Raw genomic sequence first — 23,774 nt, 5'->3', positions numbered from 1 at the left:
GATGATGAACATGAAGATGATCATGAGGATGGAAATGAAGATTAAATGAAGATGGAGATGATAAAAGAAAAAAGATCAAGCAAAGGGAAAAGAAAATGAACTAAGATTACCCAAAGGAATTACATGGTGAATAAGCAGCATCTCCTTTTCATCTTTTCATCCTCTCATCTCATCATTTTTATCTTCATCATCTTGATAATCATGTTTTTCTTATAGGATTCAGATTCTTCAATGGCAATAATATCATGTTCGTTGGTATTTAGACTGAATAATCACATTTATTGATCAACTTCCTTTTCCATCATCACTCCATCTTACAGGGGGAAAATTTTCCATCGACTTTGATTATTTATTCGAGCCTCATGATGATCAGAATGAGACACTTACATTAATTTGTAATCCATGTCGGACAATCGAAAATCAATTTATTAAAACACCGAAAAGTAATTTGATCAACTAAATAAATTATAAACTAAAATAACCGATGCAATTGACGTGATGAAAACATTTCAACCGTCGAATAAGATAAATGAAATCGATTCCATTTAAATTCTACCATTAAATGAACACGCGTCCATTTGAAAGGCAATCACATTCAGTGTTCGAATGTTTTATTTCAAGTACATTGGGAATTGAGAAAATCCCAAAGAGATAAAAGATAAGATAAATTACTCATGAAAGTGATGAAATTGATAATTTGAATCAAGAACAGAGATTCAGTTGATAATATTTGAGGTAAATAATGAAATGCAAGACACGAAAATGACACCTTGAATCTGAATTTCGATCTGGAAACATCTGAAAATCGACTACAAAATTTTCACCCAAATTTTTCATTTCCATGTTGAGATTTACTTGTGTTATAACTTTTCTGTTTGTCGTTTATCCAGAAAAAAAAATCTATTCTTCTTCATCATGATCCGCATCACCTTTCCAAGGTCTATTCTTTCCTGTTCATTTTTATTCAGAGTTTCGGTGATGGAAATAGTTTTTGTCCTCAGAATAAAAAACTCTTTTCATAAACTCATCAACTTCCTTCCTGTTTACATTTGTCCTCAGTCACTTGGAAACCAAGTATTCATTTTCAACTGTAAATATACATTATAACTCTCATTACGAGCTAAATTCAGTCTCACACCGAATTCACCAAATTATTGGAAAAATTTCACCATTAGATTGTAATTTAATATGAAAATTAAGTAATTGAACAAAATTAGACAACAATGAGAACGAAAAAAAAACTGAATATCACTGATTCTTTTCCTGAGAAATGATGATCAACTTGAGAGCTTGAGAATCAACAGAAATGATGGATTTAATAATAAATTAACAATAAAAGTTACTATTGAGGAGCATAATTTTTTTTTGTTGTATTTCATTTCCTTTTCCTGTTCATTGGATTCATCCAAATATTAGATGTTATTAATAATTGAAACATAAATGAATGTTAACACAAGAGTAACATGGTAATGATGATAAACTGAAATAATTGATGTAAAAAATGATCCTTTTATTGATTTATCTTGTTTACAATTGGAAACTCAAGTTTATTTAGTTAACTTATTTTGTTAGCTAATAAAAAACGTGTCACCTTAATCATCTCAGTAAAATAAACACTCGAAGTTCAGTAAACAATTCATGATCTGGTTTCAAGTTTCAAGTACTACAGAAATGATTGTATTTACATGTTTCATCAACAACATATCAATTTAATAGAAACTAATCAATCCAATTATCATTTAGTTTAGTTACTTGTTTATCAAAATTTGATTCCTAAAAATGGTTCGTCCTCTTGATCAACAATATTTGTTCAATTTCAATCAATTCTGATGAGATGAAATGTTATTATCATCTGCCCAATGGAGACTCGTCCCTTATTCATTTATAGCAATCGATTATTTTGATGGTTGAACAATGATATTGATGCTCACCAATTACCTGATGATTAAGAAATAATGATAATCAAGGTATAATTTACTTTAAATTGTTGCTCATCATTGTGATCAACCCGAATCAGCGTCACTTTAATTTCGTTCAGTTTAGTTTGGGTTCAATAAATTTCAGATGAACCCATAATTTTGGGTGAAAAGCTTATTGTCAGTTAATCGCTTCAGTGGCTCAAATTACTTTATTCGCGTATCACTTGAAATGAGCTCGTCACTTGTGCTAACGTGCTCAAAGAAAAGGAGAAAATACTAAACGAACTAATTTTCCAGTTTTTTTCATCTTTTATATCGATAACAATGTAACTCTATTAGTTTTCCCCGTATTGTTATACAATATTCATTGTTGATTTTCAAATGATTACCATTAGTCTTTCAATTTGATTGGTTAACAGCTGATTACTAGAATGATCCATGTATTGTTGTGTATTTGTTGATATTACGAATACTTGTAATCAAGTGAATGCCGGATAACCGTTTCATCATATCAAATGAGTGAAATAAAAAAAAACTGGTGAAGTTGGTCAATCAATTCAACTCATCTGAAATTCTGGTGTAATTATAGGATGAAGACAAGAACGAAATGAATGAATGAATGAATATAGTTGAAGTTCAGTTGTTTAAACAATTCATTCATCAATCAAATGTTTGGGCGTTGAAGAGATGAACCGATGACAACAACAATCAATAAATGGAAAAATAAAGGAAAACTTTTTTAATTTGATTGTCCAGAATGAAAATATCAACATTCAGTTGTATTTACCAGGTCAGAAATACAAATCGTAACAATAATTATTAACCAACAGAAGCAAATTACAAGAGATGAAGTTTATTTAACTGTTTAATCATTGATACAATTTTATGTTCAATCTTTATTGTTGATCAGTATTTACATTATTATTAATATCAATATGGTTGATCATTTGCTGGACACGACAATTATATCATTATGATTAATTTTGATTGATTGTGTCCCAAAGTTTACCAGGAAATCCTCATGCATCTTGATGATATTCTTGAATGAATGGAGAGTAATTAAGAGAAAACACTTCCGACAGAAAAGAAGATCGGTAAATATCAACTAATTGTATCTAAATTCTCACTTGAGTTAATCGCCGATAACTCGAATCAATTTAAATTTAAACTTTTTAATTAATCATAAACCTTCCATGTTTATCTTTTTTCTCTTCATTCTTTTATCAATTCATCTTATCCTCCATTTTTTTTTCTTCTTCTTCTTCTTCTTCGTTTCAAGTTTTGCTTTTCAATTGAAACTAACATCACGCAGAGAAAATAAAGTTACCCATGGATGATGAGGATGATAATGATGATAGTAAAACCTAAACATCTTCTGGGATTGACAGTTGATTAGGATGAAGTGAAAGAGATTGACTGGGAGTGTGCCATTCTATTCTGAATAGCCTTCTCCATCACCTCATCTTCATCTTCATTATCATCTTCATCTCTCCCTCTCTTTTTCTCTCTCCTTATCTTCACATTTTCACTTAACCATCACAGATCATACACTCAATCAAAAGACATGGGACTCTATTAAAATATAACTGTTATTCTGATCCCATACAGTTTTTATTCATCCACATCCTCATCCTCATCCTCATCTTTATCTTTATCTTCATCTACTCATCTTATCCGCTCGAGAACATTATTTCATAATAAACTGACTTTTAATTAACTAATTAAAAATCAATATAAATAAATTTCTCTCTCTGTGTTTATACCACAATTGAAATTTACTTTAAGAAAACTTTTACCTTGATTATTGGTCAATCATTGATGAGCCAAAGGGACAGTAAGACAATTAGTTTGATAATTTAATTACAATTATTAATAAATGTAAATTGTCTCGTCAATCAATTTAAAATTGTAGAGTTAAGCTGAACAATCAATCAATGACAATTTGAAATAACAACAAGTCTCATTATAATCCAGTGATTCGCGATTCTTATGATAATTTCATCTATTTTGAATCTTAATTCTGTGACAATTTTATTCATTCATTGGTTGACACAAACACGATAACACACATTGACTTTATCAAATTTAATCCTAATCAATTTCATTAAAAGTTACTCTTAATCCCTTTTATCTTCTCTGCATTTTAATATGCTCCTTTCAATCGGATTATATTTACTTTAATCATCGACAGGGTGTCCAGTTAAGTAGCTTTATATTGAGCACCACAAAAGTTACTTTTTCACTTGGATGAGAAAAGTTAATTTATGTAACGAGAGAATCAATTTCCGATATTCTTATCATGGAATTTGATTCGAATGATTGAAATAATCATGTAATCGATCAGTTGTATTAGAAATTCATTAAACTCATACGAAGAGTCAAATAAGTTGATCGATATCATTTCTATCGGCTCAATTGTTAATTAGACAATTAATACATCGTTTTACTCAACAATTAAAATAAATAAGGATCATTGATATCAATTTAATATCAATTCATGTAAATGACAAATTATATTTAATAGATGACATCAAGCAACGGAAATTGAATCATTACCAAGGAGTAAATCACAATTAATTTTGTTTTTTATAATGATGATCATTAATGATGATATTCATTATTTCATTTCCGGGTTTCACTGAGACAGTTTTTTTTTCAGTTCTAAAAGTGATCTGATAAATTAACAAGATTCAAATTGATAATCATCATTGAGATAATACAGTTAATTGGCTGGTAATCATGATCAGGATTTTGATGAAGCAAATTATTGTCTTTGTATTAATACAAATAATGTTACAAATGATTAGGTTGTAATAAAAGGGCTTAATGACAATTCATTTGAATAAATTGCTCATTATTCAGTTAACGGTATTAAGAGTAACTAATAGATGATCTCAATGCAATTGTTACATTTTCATCTTCATTTGATTATGTTAATCAGCCCATTTAATGATGTCCTTCAATCAGTGGCTAATGTGATAATCAAATGATAATGTAAATAATTGTATCACTAAATTAACCTGTTAAAGTTACTCAAATCAATTTGGTATTGTTGTAAACAACTTTTTTAAATCAATTGTTGGAACTTTTTAATTCAATTAATCAAGTAACCATTTTGGTAACAAGTAGAAGATACAAAATAGAGATAAAAGTTTTTCAGTTTAATTTTATCCTCATCATCACGAAACATTTCAAAATTATCTGATAAAACCACAGAGACCAACGGAGAGAGAGAGAGAGAGCCATGAGCCATTTAGTGGGTGGGATAATAATGATGTTGAGAGTTTGAATCGCGTGTTCATTTAAATAGAAATCATGTTTAAAAAGATCAATTTAATGATAGATTATTAAATGTAACAAAACAAAATTATCATCATTTACAACTCAATTAGTAAATTAACAAATTTAATCAGTGATTAAACTGCTCAGAACAAAAATCTAATTACAACTGTTTCAATTTTCTGAAAATTGGTGATGAAAAACTTTGATATTTACTGATATTCTGTTGTTTTTGGGATATTTGGATAAGGATTAGAAGGATTAATCTGTATACAAGGATTAAGGGAAAGGAAGAAATAATTAATTGTAAATTAATTATACTCCTTGTTATTGGAATTTATTTAAATGTTGATCAATCAAAAGTGTTACTGGTAATTCAATAAATTAAAATCAGTTAACCGTTGAAAATTTCACTTGAAGGTTTTTAACGAAGGTTAATTGTGGAAAACTTGAAAAGTGATCAATAAAAGTAGATTATTAATAAATTGTATTCCGATTGATTTAAATTAATTTAACATGAGTTTTCAGACTCTCGTTGGTCCTTTTTGCTTAAGCTGCAATTTGTATTAATCACAAATCGCACACACGCAATCAAACAATTAACAGTCTGTAATTAATCAATCATTTTGCTTGATTATAATTCAGGTATTTCCATTGTTAATTTATAATAATGGTCACTGATGATCTATTTAAGGGCTTTGACAGATAATTGGAACAACAAAATCGATAAAAGGGGTTATGGTCATACCAATTATTCATCGATCATCTATCATAATAAATGACCAATACAACATATTCTCTCTATCAACTGATAGAGAATTTAAACTCTATCAACGGATACATAACAAATGAGAAGAAAAAGAAAATCTGATTATCGATTATAACACTTTTATCCCTTAACAATATCGAGCAAAAAAGTGAGCCAACTAATAAGAAAACGCCTTCGAGTGATTAACAACAAGATTCAATTCATTCGATGGTCAAACTGATCAAGTATTCGGATAAAATTAAAGTCTAACAGATCAACTTATTCCTCCCACTACTCTCCTTCTCCCTCCCTCTCTCTCTCTCCATCTCTCCTACGGGCTTATGATTGAAATGACCGTTATAATGAGACTCGGACCCTAAAGCTTTAAATGACTTAGCCGTTAACTAGATCGCAACTTTCCACTGTTGGACTGGTCAATTTGGTTCGAACGAGTTGAAACAAATCATTTTGTAACCTTGAAAATTTTTCTCTCTCCAAATAATTACATTGTTGTTTGCACGTTAAAAGTTATCACATTTGATTAAATGTCAGATAAATTGAGAACATGAGTTTGAATTAATTGCATGAAATGTCAATAAAAGTGAATTATTAACACCCAATAAAATGAAGATGGAAAGTTACACATCAATCTATCACAATTCAAGTTAAAGTCAACAATTTAAATCAAGTCAAGGCCAACAAATTACCTCAATTGTTGAAGCACAAACAGAATCATGTTAGACCAAAATGAGAGAGATGTGATTATATTTAATGATGAAGATTAAGAGGAAGCGCTAAAAAAGATTCAATAATCTATTGGCAAACCTTTCATTTGATTGTGTCAACAAATTGTGACCCTCATCATCAATCTAATCATCATCATCATGATCCACAAATGTAGACGCGTTCAGATTCACCATTTGCTCCCTTTAACTCCATCTAATCAATTGAATGTAATTCTGTTAATTTGCAAAATGATTTAGACGGAAATCGCTTTTAATTAACAAATTGTTCGTTAATTTTATCGAAACTTGAAAGTGTAACTTTGCCTCGCCTTCCAGGTGATTGTGCGCATGCGCGAGTCGCCAGACGCATGACCGAAAAGAAGTGAATGAGAAGCTCCTCCTCCGAATGGGAACAACAGTGATCACAATCAGATGAGCAAAACAATATCGAGCTAGAGTAACATCAACAACAAGACAAGTTAACGTTACAAAAGTAGTTACACAAAAAGATTGTTAATCAATTGAAAATCGTTAAATACGATTAGTTTTGTTTCTTTTCTCTTGTTTATTGTGTTTTTGTCTTTTAATTATCGAATAATTAATCACCATCAACGTGATCATTTACCTTTTTTTTTGTTAATCAACTATTGGATATGTGAATATGGCCGCTGTAGAAAGAGAGTACACTCCATTTACCTTGGCCGCCGTAGGGTCTTACAGTCCAATTGAACATGAATTGAAAGCGTTTTCCTCATCACACCATCACCACAGTGTTCATCCCTCTCACCACCCCGGTCATCATCATCCAAGCCTTGTATCACCTCATCATACCCACTATCATGCAATGGCCGTTGCAGCGCAACAACATCTCCAAGCAAATTCATCCTCATTGATGCCTCCAACACCAACATCAACACCTACTTCTCAAGGGTCCATTCACAATAGACCGAGTTCCGGTTCAGGGTCTCCGAATCCGACCAACGGTAGTAGTAATAGTTGTTCCAACGGTAGTGATAACAGTGTGAAAATGGAGTGTGGAAGTGGTAATAATAATAGTGGTAATGATAGAAACAGTGGAACCAATGGGTCGAATGGATCATCGGCAAATCACCACCACCATCATCATCATCATCCTCAACATCATCATTCGTCTAATAGTGACAACAATTCATCACATCATCAGAATTCCCTTCATCATCCTCTTCATCATTCCCACCAAACATCATTAGCGACTATTCATCATCATTCCTCGTCCAGTTCAACTTCATCTCACAATTCATCTAATATAATGAATACCAACTCTTCCTCAGCCGCTGCCGTTGTGTCCAATGCCGCTTCCCTTGCAGCTAAAAAAGAGTACGATAGAGTCAAGAGACCAATGAATGCTTTCATGGTTTGGTCAAGGGGTCAAAGGAGAAAAATGGCTCAAGAGAATCCGAAAATGCACAATTCAGAGATTTCAAAGAGACTCGGAGCTGAGTGGAAATTATTATCTGAAACAGATAAACGGCCTTTTATTGATGAAGCAAAGAGATTGAGAGCTGTTCACATGAAAGAACATCCCGATTATAAGTATCGTCCTCGGCGAAAAACTAAAACATTGATGAAAAAAGAGAAACCCTATGGACTCGGCCCTCTAACCCCCGACCCCTCTCGATCCTCAGCAAATGCCGCAACAGCAGCAGCATTAAGTGTACCTCGGGATGTTTACCAAATGAACGGAGTAATGCCCAACGGATATCCAACAATGTCCATGCATGATTATCAGCAACACGCGGCCGCTGTGGCAGGATACGCTTCGCCAGGAATGACAACACAAACTGGACTTTATGGTAGATATGATATACCACAAATTCATAATCAAATAACCTCAAATCCGATGAACATTTCATACATGAATGGCTCAGCGAGCTACTCACCGATGCCCATGACGCCTTACGCCTCAATGGGATCCTCAGCAAGTCCAATGTCCGCCAATGGACAAGGACTCAATCTAGAAAATTATTTAAGTGATCAAGCAAACAATTAACAGTTATAATAAATTGAACTATAATTATTATATATAAATATGTTTAATCTTTTTATTTCATCGAATCAACAATCGAAACATAAACATATTAATATTTCTTCCAACTATTTCTACTCGCATCTTCATCACTTTTCATCTCCATTCTCATTCTCATCATCATCCAAATCAACAACATCAAAATTTCATCACAAATGTTAATCACTGTAAACAATTTCCAAGCTTTCAACTGATTGTGACTTGAGAACATGAAATCATCACCATTATGAACATAATCCTAATCATTTTAAACATCCTCATCTTCATCTCATCCGCAACAATTTTTATGCTAATTTCTTGTGTTGTGTGTAAATTTAATTGACCCCTGACCCCGAAAACAATATTATAACATTTTCTTTCCTTTCTTTATTTCTCTTCCTCCTTTCATCCTTCCTTTTTTTCTGAATTTCTGGAGAAATTTAATCAACAAATCAATGTATTTCTCCCTTAAAATAAATTTGTTTATAAATTCATAGTGTTTATCTCAATCAATTCAAGTTTTATTTTCGCCAAAAGAATCGGACAATTTTCACCATTTCGTGACAAGATTTTCAGTCTTTGACACACTGGAAATCTCCATGGATGTGAATATAATCTGATGAAAGTTCAATTTCAATTAGAAAAGTAAATAATTTATTATTCTCTATTTATTTGGTCAATTAAATATCACAAAAAGTTGATTTCGGTGCAACTTTTTCAATAAAAGGTCGGAATTTGGCTATAGTTGTATAGAAACCTGGTGTTCTTGGGTCACCACATTCATCCATGGCACCAGAAACAATTCCCACAGCATAGTATCGTCCATCTTTACGATTTTGGTACATCAAAGGTCCACCAGAATCTCCTGAACAAGCATCGCCTCCGGTGAGTGTATCGACAGCACACAAATGACTTGAATGAACTTGCGGCATCTTGAACTTTTCTTGACGAGCTTCGATATCGGGGTTCATCCTTATAATAAAATCGCGCAACATTTGATTACAGGTTTTTCCTATTACAATTCAATCAAAAAATGGAAATGGATTAACAATTAACAACTAAAGTGACATTCGAAATGTTCATCGAGACCACTTACTGTCTATAAATTCAACATCGACTTTCATCAAGGATGTTGCTGGCTTACGATTGGGTCCGAGTCTCCCATAACCTGCCACTGTTAAAGTGAGAAAAGGTCGATTGAGTGACCCAGCTAAGCAAATCGGTGACACTTGATCTGTGAATGTGACCTTCTTAGTTAACCTCAGTATAGCGATGTCATTATAAAGTGAATCTTGATTGTAGTCATTTGGATAAAAATATTTGAATACTTTGTAAGGTTTATTGAGAGAAGTTAAATCTTTTACCCCAACGTAAACTTCAACACTGTCAATGGGCCGAAGGTTTTTGGAGGCATCATGAATACAATGAGCCGCTGTAACAATGTGCCGATCATCAATCAATGAACCACCACATAGTCCATATCGAGTGGTGTTTTTACCAATGAAAAATCTATTGGATTGTGAACAAACGAAAACAAATTAGAAATAAGAAACATGAACATTATCATGATGATCATTATTATTTTCATCATAATTTGGTCACTAATTTAAAATTACCAAAATAATGATAGTAAATAACAACAATACAAAAAAGATGAAAGAAAAAATAATGACGATAATAAGTCTGATGTAATGGAAATGCACAACAAAAGTTAACGAAGAGAGAGAGAGAGAGTGACCTGTATTGAAGTGACCATAAAACTGTAACCAAGATGATGAACAAATGAAGGAAAAAGCAAGCAAAAAGATAACTCCATTTTCTTGAGGATTATAAATGTTTGCGTGATGATAAACAAGGATCAAGGAAAATAGATTCAGTCTAAAGTCAGCGACCCACAGGTAACCAAAAATGTTTATGTTTACAAATGAATTTACACTCAATTCAAGGTTTCGACTATTGATAAATCCGATTGGTAAACACAGGATTGATTCTCACTTGTCATCATTTCATTTTCATCATTATTATTAAGCCACTTTCAATATGATAATAACTATTTTCACCTGAGATGAGCTATCCAAGGATATTCATCACTTTTAGCTTGAGTTCCTCCATAAACACGAGATATAATTGAATTCCAATCGGTTTCTGGATGACAATCTTCAAAAGATGATGAAAGACATGAAATTATAATCTTATTAAATCTAATCAGTAATATTTACCTGTCAAACTGGTTTTAATAATCAACCAGAATCCAATGATAGGAATTAAGTTTAGCCAAGGAAAGGTAACCATTGATCATTTAGATTTGTTAAGTTGATCCAGTGTTTCCTTCACACAATTAGTTTGATTCTAATGAAAATAGAAAATGAAATTACACAAATTAAGTTGATTAACTGATGAACATTTTACAATTTTAGATTTATCGATAATCAACAAGATCAATTATTGGAAACGAAATGTACCAAAACTTGAAACGAATCAAATGTTGACATGAGTAACCAGAAATCAAATGACATAAAACGTACAATCGATTTTGTCGAATTGTCAATCGTTGAAATGAAATGAACGACGAAAAAAATTAACTACTAAATCAATTGAACGATAACAAAACGATTCTTTTGATTGTTAGTGATTAAGTAATAATTAAGCAATTGTTAACTTGTGATACTTCATTATAGTTGATTAGATAAATTTAATTTTCCACTAAAATAAACATCAAGGTTGCAAAATCTTAACAACAATCAAGCAAATTTACTTTTTATTGTTAATTCTCAAAACTAACATGGTTCACAATTTAAATTACCTTTAATAACAATTAATTGATAATAAACTTGACCTGACCCAACACACAACATCTAATGACACGAAACTTGAATGAAACTTTTTTCTCGAAACTTTTTCTACTCTTTTTTTTCAATCGAGTTGATCTCGATTAGGTTGCATCATAATCTTGTATCATTTATCTCTTATTATCACAATATTTACTCTAACAATTGTATCATTAATTTAATGATAACATTAAATTGATTTAATGATAAACAATTAAATCATAATTTTATCAAACTTCCCGAATTCTTTTTTTTTTTCTTGTTCAATTATTTAATAATCATTGAGTTTAACAGTTTGAATTATTAATCGATAACTTGATCATGGTAACAATAATCAACGAAAAAAGGAAACGGAAAGTGTATTGAAAATTAGAAATGTTCATCAATCATATGGGATGATCAATAAAATGGGTTAATTTTTGGCAACGATTGAAAAGATGATTAATTTATAATTAAATGTTTTGATTGAGAGCAAACAAAATGAACTTACTGGACCAACGAACCGATGCCAAATCAGAATGAGTCTCAATTCAGTTTTCCTTCAAGTTTTTGGAAACAAAATATCATCATAATCATGTGTTGATCGAATGACCAAACCTCGAAAGGCGATTCTAAATGATAATATGACTTGGGAAAAGTTCATTTCTGGTTAAATTGAGAGAGGAACCTGAAAGTTTTCAAGATGTACATAAAAAGTACTCAAGTGACTGAGAACTGGTTTGACTATTTTCTTCAATGAGATAAATGAAAAAAAGGGAACAAGAAAATGAGTGAGACGATGGAGAGAGAGAGAGAGAGAGAGAGAGAGAGAGAGAGAGAAAAGAAGAGAAAAGAGTAGATTGTGAGTCTATAAAAAAATATAGATGAAGGAAGAGAGAAAGAGGATAAGATGTTCCAAGTTCCTTCATGTTGCCACTTTAAGATTGTGAACATTAAGAAGAAAAAGATGATGAGGATGATAGAGACTCGAATTGTCAAATCGATTGCGTATACATGCATTTGGAAGGTTTCGCTGAAGAGAATCGCTTAAAGGTCATAAGACCAAATTATTGTATCGAAACGAGTTTATTAGAGATCGAGAGGAGAAGTTTTTCTTTTCTTGAGCTTCAGTAGAATCCGATTTTTGATAAAACTCTATTGGAAAATTATAGAGATTTTCATATTCTTGTTTCATTGAAAACTCTGTATCCTCAAGTTCCCATGAAATAGGATGTAACCATAATTGATAGTCTCCGGTTATTTGTATTAGTGCAGACTCAATATGAGTTTTGTATTCTCACCTTATGAAAAAAGAAAGACACTGAATAGGAAATGATTGTTATGTCCATTATTTTTATTATCATGTCAATGATGATCATCATCTCAATTTATAACGAAATGATTATGAGTTTTATCTTCTCATCTTATTCACTTTACATTGTTCGTGGGCCAATAAAAAACTGAACAATATCGAGCTCAACTTTCCTCTGAGCTGCGAGTATTTTACATGGAAATGCGCTTCTAAGTGCCCACCATACACACATCGATATAGCTTCTTATTATCATCATTATCATCATTCCTACATTTATTATCGTCATTACTTTCAGTGAATCTATTTGCCAATCTTGTTCATTATCAAATGAAAATCTTTTCACCAATAATATTAAATCGATATGAAAATATAATGTAGATAATAATGATAAAACTAATGATGATAATAACAATTATTATATAGATGATAATGATTAGAAAGTGGTTAGACTAATCTATTGTGCTAATGATTAGGTTGTTATGGTTACGATTCATAGCGAGGCTTTAATGAAAGATGAGGATTGATTAAGTTCTGTAGCTAAATGCTTAAGGTGTTGTATTAATACCTCATCAAAAAAACATTTACGATTGTTATTAATTCAGCAATTTGTTTGATAAACTTTTTGCGTTTTAACAGTTTCTGCTTTTTAATTGAAGAAAAATAGTAATCATAATTAACTGAATGATTTACAAGTCAACATGGTCATTAATCTGGGTCAGACCTCAAATAGAATACAATTTATTTCTATATATCGTTTTAATTAATGTATTTTTTTTTATTATAAGATAGGAAAGAAACAGTTACTTCAATTAATCAAAATCAACGTTTTTATGATTATTTGATGAAACAATTTGTTAACTCGATTGATCTTCAATCAATTACACAATTATACTAATGGTAAACTTAAAATCAGTGAGTGTTATTTTCTGGTGGTAATTTGTAAGTGACAACAAGTATCAATATTGTAAATTCAATCAATATAATTAACCTGATTATTTTATTATGACAACTAAATGTAAACATAATTCAATTAATTCAATTAGTGGAACAGGTTACAGAGTCAATTCAATTATTTCAATATTAAACATCGACTCATATTTAACCATAATACTAACATTTTAACTGGTCCATTGACTTAAGGATGGGATAGGAACAGCATTAGAACAGTAATGAGGTAGAGTGGGAGGAAGAGAGAGAGAGAGAGAGAGAGAGAGAGAGAGAGAGAGAGAGAGAGAGAGAGAGAGAGAGAGAGAGAGAGAGAGAGAAGGAGGTAAAGTGGATAGAAAGAGAGAGAGAGAGAGAATGGAATGAGAAAGGAGGGTAATCATCATCATCATCATCATCGGTGATGCATGATGATCAAGTGAATAGAAAAGGAACCATTAGATGATGATAACCGTTCCTTTCTCCTTCCGGCTTATTTTTATTCAATATACGAACATGAAAATGAAAGAATGGTGATGAAAATGTAGATGAAGACGAAATAAAAAATATTATTTCATCAAGATTATCAATTGAATTGAAAGTAAATCATATTAAATTAACCGTTATAAGGAAACTTTCAGATGACCCCTGCTGTCAATAATATGCAACTTATTAGTCTTTGATCGGTGAAATGACAATTAGACCCATATAAATATTAATACCTCTTTATGTTGACCATCATTTCAATGATCATAAACATCATTAGATTTAACCAATAACTACAACATTTTCCTCATCTCTTTCTCTTGATTATTCTTGATTCAAGTTTTCTTTAATCTCGATCCACTTTCATCATCTTTTCCCTCTTCCTTCCTCATCACTCAGTCATCTCATCATCGCCATCATCTTCTTCCTCATTCTATCCTTATCTCAATTCAGATTTATTAACCACGAGAGAAAAGAACTGTTTTCATCTTCTTGTGAATATGAATTACCATACATGAGATGAACAGATGATCAGATTAGATGAGATAATGGAGATACAGTTGAAATTTATCTCAATTCAGCATCAGGTTCCCTCTTATTCCCATAGACTCATCTTTTCATGGCAAAGATAAGACACCGAGAGTCCAAAGCATTAATATGATTTGATTGTTTTCACGTGAAACCAATTTCACGTCGTCCACACCTTTAATCACACCTTTCTCATGATAATGGTTTCAGAATGACGATGATAATAAAACCGCAGATCATCAGGTCTAAACTGCCTGAGGCTATTTTTTAATCAACTTTTTTATTCTTATATAATTTTCTCAATCTTATCATGACTTTTTTTTTATACTTCACTACTGATTAATAATCATACTGATGCTACAAGGAAGGCGTGGAGATACATTTTTATTATCATCAACACTCTAATATAAATAATAATTAACCAATCATTTAATCAATTAATAACTTGCAATGTAATTTCAAAGCCAATCCCTTTGGTGGTTTGAGACCAATTAATAAACACTCACTTGACACTTATTGATAATGATGATTTTATATTCGTGTTGATTGATTTTCATCATGTAAATTAAATTAATGTTTAATGACTGTTTGCTTTCACTTGGATTTAATTATCTGTAATCAATTATTTACAGTAGACAAATAACTAATAGATTGATGGGATAAGAGTGATGATCCTTTAATCAAGTATCGATAATTATTTAAAATTGAAATGATAACTTGTCTAAACCAGTGGTGCATCAATTTTCACGTGATTTTCATGGTGATTTGCATAAGTGCCAACTCAGATCGGCATAATCATCAGGCAAGTTGAAAGCATTGAAGCAAAATGATGAAGGAAAAGTAAATGAAACATCATTTGGCAAGATAATAAGTTTTTCACCAAACAAAACAAAGAATTGGAACATTTTGTTCAGTTATTGAATCAATTGTAGCACGTAAGTGGGTGGAGATTGTTGTGGTTCTAAATTAGGCTTAAAACTCTACTTTTACTATCAAAATATTAATTATTTGAGAGAAATCAGTTAATATGTTTGATAATTTTGATGATTGCGTGTTGCTGATTGAATCCGTGCGATGTTATAATAACTCATGAAGATAATCAGCTTAACAAGTTGTACGCTAATTGAGGGATAATGATAGGGAAAAATTTGATAAACAATAAGAAAAATTGATCAACAATTTATATTATTTTGATTGACCATGAACATGGGCGTAGTTACCTTGTCATCAGGGAGATTGTGTTAAAATTAATAAATATATATATTGATGATAATGATACCTGAACATGTCGATCAAAAAAATGAAAATGATGATTGGTTGTGATGATTATCAATTGATGAGGTGAGAAAAGTGAGAAATGCAATCGATTAAATTACCAATGGACTCATGTTATTAATTAAACCAATTGCATGTTGATATCAACTCTTGGCTCATTTTCATGATAACTATTATTATCATCGTGATGATTTATCAAAGTACATGTAGCATCATTTTGGAGATGAAGCCGACACAATGAAGAGGTTCAGGTGAGAATTTGATTCCGATTCTGATGGATGAAAATGAGCAAAATATTAGATGAAAGATGAAGTGAAATTATAATTTTGCAAGAAAAAAAAGAGAGAGATTGAAATGAGAAAATTGTTAATCCGTAAAGATTAAGTTCTGTTGTCTTGAGTTACAAGATCAGAAATTTGATTCTTGTTTATAACCCTGAGTATTAGTAACTGAATACTCATCGTATTTCATTAATAAACTCAACAGAAACATTAACTTGACAATTGATGTGAATTTGATTGAATCAGTTGCTCATCATTTTAACACATGATCAGGAAATTGAATTGATACATTTTCCTTTATTTCAAATGATGAAAGTTTTGCATTTGATATTGAAAAGAAAACTTTTTTTACCAATGAATCTGCAACACGGATTATGAGTATTTAGAAATAATTCAATTAAAGCGTCGATATTATTAACTAATTAAGATTCGCTGGATGATATTAAAGTGTGAATATAAAAAGTCAATGAATGAAGAGAAAAAGGAAGCAGATGATGAGAGAGAAAGCAAAAGAAGATGAGAAAGAAGAGAAGAAGATAGAGAAAGAAGGAGGATGAAGGAAACGATATAAATGATGATTGATGTTTTTTGTAGGTGATTTTCAAATTAACTTTGAGGCTTTTGTTGGATCAGCAGGTTTAACCAAAATTAGGTGTTGGGCAAGTAATGATGATAATCATGTTCATCTTCACCACCACCACCATTACCATCATCATCATCATCGTCATTATCATCAACATAATCATCATCAAAGAATCAGAGATGTACAAACATGAAGAACCTTCAATTGCCTGGATCCTTTGTTTACTTTAATTTCTGTTTAACTTGTTCCTCTTACTCTTTGATACGTGAGAAAATTGAAGAAAAAAAAGTTTCTCAAATTAATTAGAAAGACTTAATTTCTTGTCTAAATTATACTAAATGGTTAATTGATTGGAATCACAATTTTACCAATACGATGAATCCAATTGATTCAGGTAACTTTTCCATCTTCCATTTAATCTGATGCATAAACAAACATCACAATGAACGAAAAGAGCCATTGAACTCTCTCTCTCTCTCTCTCTCTCTCTCTCTCTCTCTCTCTCTCTCTCTCTCTCTCTCTCTCTCTCTCTTTGTGAGAAGAAAAGAGAAGAGAATTTGTTTTCCTTTTTCTTTTTCATCTTGTGAAGAAAAAAAAACTAATCTTTGTTTCGTCAATGAAGTTTTCATAATAATTCAAGTCAAATTTGATTGATACAAAATTCTGTTCTGTTTGTAATATGCTCTCAAGGTTAATCAACACAAAAGATCAATTTGAAAGTGAAATTCAATTGATTAATTTGTTAATCAAATTAAAATTGTTACTTTTATATAGACTTGATTAGAGACTCATTAGGTGAGACAATGATAAATGGTCAAAACAAAGTAGATTATGTTTCAATAAAAATGTTAATTTATGGTAACAAGTTCACGGTCAGTTAATAATGATGATGATGATGATGATGATGATACATTGCAACAGAAATGAGAGCAGAATGAGAGAGTGAAAAGGTTAAAGGTTAAACTAATTGGATTTGAGAGGCTCAACTAACTGATTGTTGACAAGCGTATCAAAATCATCTCATTATTGGCGATCTGCATAATGTTACTCTTCTTGTTTCCTCCTTCATCTCATCATCATTTTCTTCATCTTCATCTTCATCTTCATCTTCCTCAGCATCACCATATTCTGATTCCTTTCCTCCATCTCCTCCTACAACATGATCATTATCATCATCCTTAAATGGACATCTACAGTATTGATCGATCCTCAGTATTTATTATTACCATCTAGATGTTCAATGTATGAATAAAGAGGAACAAGAACTTTTATCGATCGTGATGATCATCATGATCATGATTGAAATGAAGTAACAAGGCATCCGAAGGCCTATAACTAATAAATGAATATAAGAATTTCCCGAATTTGGATTATGCTTTTCATCACTTTATCAAAAGTATTTCAGTTCGATATCCTTTTCTCTCGGAATAAATTGAAAAATTATTAATATTCACATTTTAATCCTGCGAGTGTAAAAAATGAATCTTGGCCTTTCATTGAAAATCCATTAAATTTACGCTACTCATATGATGAGATGCACTTTAATGCATTTGCGTTGATTGATGAAAATTATTCACTCTACTTGATCGATGTAATTATCACCACTTTGATTGATAAAGCTCAATGAGCTCACCAAATTCTGTGCAAAGTAATTGCAAATAACTCGAAAGTAAACAATAATATTCATCAATTTGAGATATTGACAGAAAACGAAAGAGTTAATCTGGTCAATTTAGAGTGAAAAGAATGAGATAATTCAAGTTATTGACCTAAATGCGAAATAATTTCTTCTTCATTTCTGCAACAAAGAAAATCTGTACAAGATGAACAACAACAAAAGGTACTCATAATTGTCTACGTATTCACTAGATAAGAATCACAATGGACCATTGGAATCGTTGGAAACTTTTCTTTCTATTTACCTCGTTCGAATCATCTCACTCGTTCACTTGCTCACTCGCCTTCAGTTTACTCTTCTTTTTTACTTTTTTCTTCTTCTTCTTCCTTGACTGATTTTAGTGATTTCTGTTATTGAACAGGAAAAGAAAATGACTTCAGAAGATGAAGCAAGAGAGAGAGAGAGAGAGAGAGAGAGAGAGAGAGAGAGAGAGAGATCATTTTTCTTGAGGGTAATACTTGTCAAGGTTTTAGCGAACTTGGTAAGTTTGTTTACTCTGGAACGAATCGATGAATAACATCGATCACCGTAATGTGGATCATTGTAGCTCGTTGTCCGTTTCCTCGCCTTCTCACCAATGCATCTCAGCCGATTACCTGGCCTTGTTTCCACTTTCGAACTAGCCTACTAATCCCCTGGAGAGCATAAATATATTGATATGAATGCAAATTGATGATATTTTGCTTGGTGTGAAAAATAATATTGCTATTTTATTAATAAGACCATTTCTGGTCAACAATTGCTACTTGTAACATACTTATTATTGTTATTGTTTATTTCGTGTTGACAGCATCAACCTTTGACTCTTTACCTGTTCTCTGCTCCAATCGTTTAACCTTCAAGATTAACCTTTAGAAATAATCATTGACCAGCCCAACCTTAGATAGTTTAACATATTTTTATTTCGAGAAAAAATTTTCACGGTCAAAGAATTAACATTAAAGTTATAATGTCTTAGAGAAATTAGTGAATATCTCACTTAATCATTTCTTTTATTCGCTTATTTATCTCAAATTATTCTACCATTAAATTGCTTTTTCCATTGAGGGTGTGGATTAATGAACAGAATAATATGCAAAATGGATTTAATCATAATCGATAATGTAACAATGATCATCAATCGATGATGATGATAATGTTTACTCTTGGTATTAATCTTTGACAAAAGCAAACACAAAACTAACCCACAAATGTCAAACTCTCAGTGTTATCATTAAAGTGATGATGATGATGATCAGCATCATCATCATCATTACGATAGTTTCATCATGATTGTCATCATAAAGCTAGGAAATAGGAGTGAGATGGTTAGTGAGATAATGAGTGAACCTTTTCAATAGGGAGCTACATCAATTCCATTTTTTTTTTCTTCTTCCCACAATTTAATGTTCTCATTTTGGTTATCATTGGAATTCCTGGAATTGATAACATTCCATAGAACCTTCTATAAATATTAGTTCTAGATGAAATAGATTGAATCTTCAGTCCAATAGACCAACAGTTTGACTCATTCATGAGATTATTTCAATTATTTTGGAATCAACTTGAGCAGTAGATTAATCCACCCACAGAATCATCATCTCTGCATACCATTTGCTTATTCTACTGAGTCTTTAATAAAATATCTTCTATTAAAAAACATTTACCTTTACTATTTTTCACTTTTTCTTCATTATTATCAAGATGCAGATGATAATGATGTAGATTATGATGATCATTATTCATTAAAATTCAAATGTTAGTCTCAAGATAAGTAAAAGTGAGTAAGAAATATCCAAGAACCGATCATGGGTTTATGAACACATGGATAGCGTTTTTTTTCATTCATTTTCTCTGCCATTTCCCTTCATCGTATTACTATGTTAATAGTTTCATTGAGATTTAGACTCATTTTTTATTAGCATTTTTCGCAATCGAAACTCATTTTCATTGACAAACTTATAATGAATGAAAGTTTTGTATTAGCTTGCAACCCATGACAAATTATTACATAAGCTCAATTGAATAATAATAAGATATCTACATGTAAAGGTAAGAAAGTTGATCTGTAAATTAAGAGGCGTTGAAAGTTGATTAAAATAATTACTTGTATCATGGGCTTGGAGATTAAGATGAAGAAGGAGGAAGAAGCATAAATTCAGTTCTTTCAAATTATTTTCATCTCCTCCTATTAATGAATTTTGCTCTTCACAGATGATTATGATGATATATCCGTGATGCTGCGGTCAACCACAAAGAAGAAGATGATAACAAGTATGAGCATCAGTGAGTAGACTCATTTTCAGGTAAAATGTTTGCCTTACCGATCCCTTTTTGTCTTTGAGCAAACTCATGTTACGATCGATTCACAGTCATGATTTTCAACACTTACAACTAACCACGTGATATATGGTTCTTTTCCCGAGAGACTCATCAAAACAACAGGCAAGGTCGTTAATAGTTATTCCGAACTTTTTTTCCTATTACCTTTTCTTTAAGTTTTGCCCATAGGCATCAATATAAATGGTCTAAGGTGTGGTTGGTGCAATAAAAACTTTGCAAATGATCAACACTTAGAGTAAGAAAAGATTCATGTAACGTTGGAACATCTTATTATTTTCTCTCTCAATAAGATCCAATTGATTGACCCATATAAGAAACGATATAAAACAAATGCAAAGGATTCATCATCTTCTCTCGAAACCAATGATATCAATAATCTCATACAACTATGTATTCAACGTTTGAAGATAATTATTTTTCAAATGTTGAATGAAAAAAAGTATCAAAAATTTTCTGTAAAATAATATATCATTTCCTCTTCCAGCTAATTGTTACTATTGCCCATTTAATCAACTATATTATATACATTTTACCATTTCATTGAGTCTTAACTTTCAAGGTCTCTCCATTTTCATATTAAATATCAGATGAAAAGATAAGAGACAAATAATGAAGAGAGAGAGAGAGAGAGAGAGAGAGAGAGAGAGAGCAAGAGGATTAATGGTTTCTACTGTTATTTGTAAAGGTAGAGAGCAAAATGGGAGGGAAAAGGTATTTCTCTTAAAGTTTGTATGAAACGTGTTTCACGATCAAAACGTATCAACAAATTCACTCATCTTTTACTTTATTTCTGCAAGTTGTACACAAAAAGAACCAAGAAACTGTATGAATAATATTAACGTGATTATCATAAAGTAAAACATATTGTACATTGAAAGTTTTACACCCGCTATTGGCACCTCCTTGTTCATTTGGAAATGATTATAATCAAAAAACATTAGCATCGCCTTAACGATCATGTTGCATTCAACATGATATTTACAACTTTTCCAATGGAAAATAAAAGGTATATTAAAATTCATTGACAGTAATGATGTAGTCTGTAATTCTATCCGTATGAGATAAACGATTTTTTTTTTCTATTTTCATGAACATATTATTTGTCTCAATTTTCAATTGAATTGAAGGCACAAATTACAAGGTAATCATTTGCTTCGTTTCTTTCACATTAAACCAAAAGTAGAAAAAATCTCATCACTTCCTTATTCCAAGGCCAATGTTGTCCTGTGATTTTCATTCTTCCTTTTCCACCTTCGCTCTTCATTATCACCCATTCATGATATTAATACATTGCTTGCATACTTTGAATTTATCAAATTATCTGTTACCTTATCATGAAAATATCGATACATTATGAAAGAAGGCTAATTAACTTTGATGAACTAATGACCAGCATAAAGAGCTAATTCTGAATCAATTGTTTTTTATCATTGAATGCAAGTCGAAAATTTCAGAAATAAAATTCTGACGATCTCTTTTCGTTGACCTGAGGTTAATGTCAAGTGCATTTTGTTAACTTCAATCGGTTTGGTGACGATCTGTAAACAATTGGATTCGTTATTCATTTTTTAAGCTCAATTCAATTTGTTTTTTTTTAATGACGACAATCATGACATTATCGTTGTAACGATTGAGCCTTTTCAACACTTTTGGATTCATTATTTACATAACAATGAGTACAAATATTGAGCTTTTGTTTGTCACAATTGGATCACAATTGTAATCCAATTAATTTCAGCTGATCAACAATTTATTTTGTAGTTGCAGCTTTTGGCTCATTTTGAAAAGATGATGATTGATAAGCTACAACAAAAGACAATCTAAATTGCTCTGAGAAAACTATTTAAACATAAATCGATTAATTAAATGGAAAAAAACGAAACTAATTTATCAATAATATCAATCAACTTTTATTTATTTCAAGTTAATAGATTTAATTTATCAGACTGACCAATGAAGGACCAACAAGAAGATAGATTTTATTTTTTATTGCAAACAATGAACATTACGCTCATTAATCAATTGAAACTTTCAATTAAATCCATTTTTTTCCAATATTTTTCTAACTTTCTTTATTTTTCTCAGCCCCATGAAATTTATCATGGAAAATATTGTTTCTTTCTATCAACTTAATTCCCATTACCATGGTTACTATTCATTCATTTGAAATGATACTAGTCTATTGACCAGAACGATATACACTCAGCATAAGCTGAGAATATAAATAAAATGTATCCTTAGCATTGGAATATCATTTCTAGCGTGTGACCAATCGAGTTACAAGAATCTTTAAGATACAAAATCTAATATTTTAAATATAAGCTAGAATTCATTAAAATGTTCAATAAATCGATCCGTAATTGTGTTCTCGCTCCTGTTGATCAATTAGCTAACCAAATGAAAAATGAACTATAACAATTATCGATTCTTAAAGTCTCTCATGTGTGTGACATTTTCATCATCAACTTGATAAGTGATCGAGTTATATTTTATATAGAATAAGTGAAACTCGGACTTTCACCTTCATTTTTACTGAGAATTTGCTAGAAGATAATTTTTCACCGTTAATAGCTGAATAGTGGAAATACATCTTAGTTTCGTTATTTAAACAATTTTTGTAGAAAATGAAAATAGAACATTGAAAAGACGCTTTGGTCATAATGAGCTGGTGATGATTAATGGCGAATCTAATACAATGCTAATGATGCTAAAAGCGAGGTGAACATGAAAAACCAATCATAGTCAAGGTTGAATTGAATTGATCATGATGATGACACTACTTGGGAAAGGTTACAGGTAATGAGGATAAATGAATTACCCTGAGAAAATTGAATCTAAACAAAAGGTTATATTGTAACTGTT

At 31.1% G+C, this 23,774-nt stretch overlaps 2 protein-coding genes across 3 annotated transcripts; one reads left to right on the top strand and one right to left on the bottom strand.

Moving 5' to 3' along the window:
- Window positions 1-7,108: 7,108 nt before the first annotated feature.
- LOC128396466 (SOX domain-containing protein dichaete-like) lies at window positions 7,109-9,209 on the top strand. Its single transcript, XM_053357058.1, has one exon. It carries the CDS (start codon window positions 7,333-7,335, stop codon window positions 8,698-8,700), a length of 1,368 nt encoding a protein of 455 aa, XP_053213033.1. The 5' UTR covers window positions 7,109-7,332; the 3' UTR covers window positions 8,701-9,209.
- Window positions 9,210-9,238: 29 nt separating this feature from the next.
- On the bottom strand, window positions 9,239-12,305 carry LOC128396472 (clotting factor G beta subunit-like). 2 transcript variants are annotated; one of them, XM_053357065.1, is made up of 5 exons: window positions 11,178-12,305; window positions 10,935-11,064; window positions 10,776-10,872; window positions 9,812-10,224; window positions 9,239-9,727 (listed from the first exon to the last, which is right to left on the bottom strand). In XM_053357065.1, the coding sequence occupies exons 2-5, from the start codon at window positions 11,005-11,007 to the stop codon at window positions 9,396-9,398; spliced, it is 915 nt and encodes a 304-aa protein (XP_053213040.1). In that variant the 5' UTR covers window positions 11,008-11,064; window positions 11,178-12,305; the 3' UTR covers window positions 9,239-9,395. The 2 variants fall into 2 exon arrangements, with proteins under 2 accessions (XP_053213040.1, XP_053213041.1); XM_053357066.1 differs by having other exon boundaries at window positions 12,034-12,305.
- Window positions 12,306-23,774: the final 11,469 nt, after the last annotated feature.

This window comes from Panonychus citri, unplaced genomic scaffold (assembly GCF_014898815.1).
Source record: "Panonychus citri isolate SS breed McGregor unplaced genomic scaffold, ASM1489881v1 Contig00144, whole genome shotgun sequence".
NCBI classification, from domain to species: Eukaryota; Metazoa; Arthropoda; class Arachnida; order Trombidiformes; family Tetranychidae; genus Panonychus; species Panonychus citri.
The sequence above is the reverse complement of the archived record's forward strand: the minus strand, read 5'-3'. Positions and strand labels throughout refer to the sequence as shown.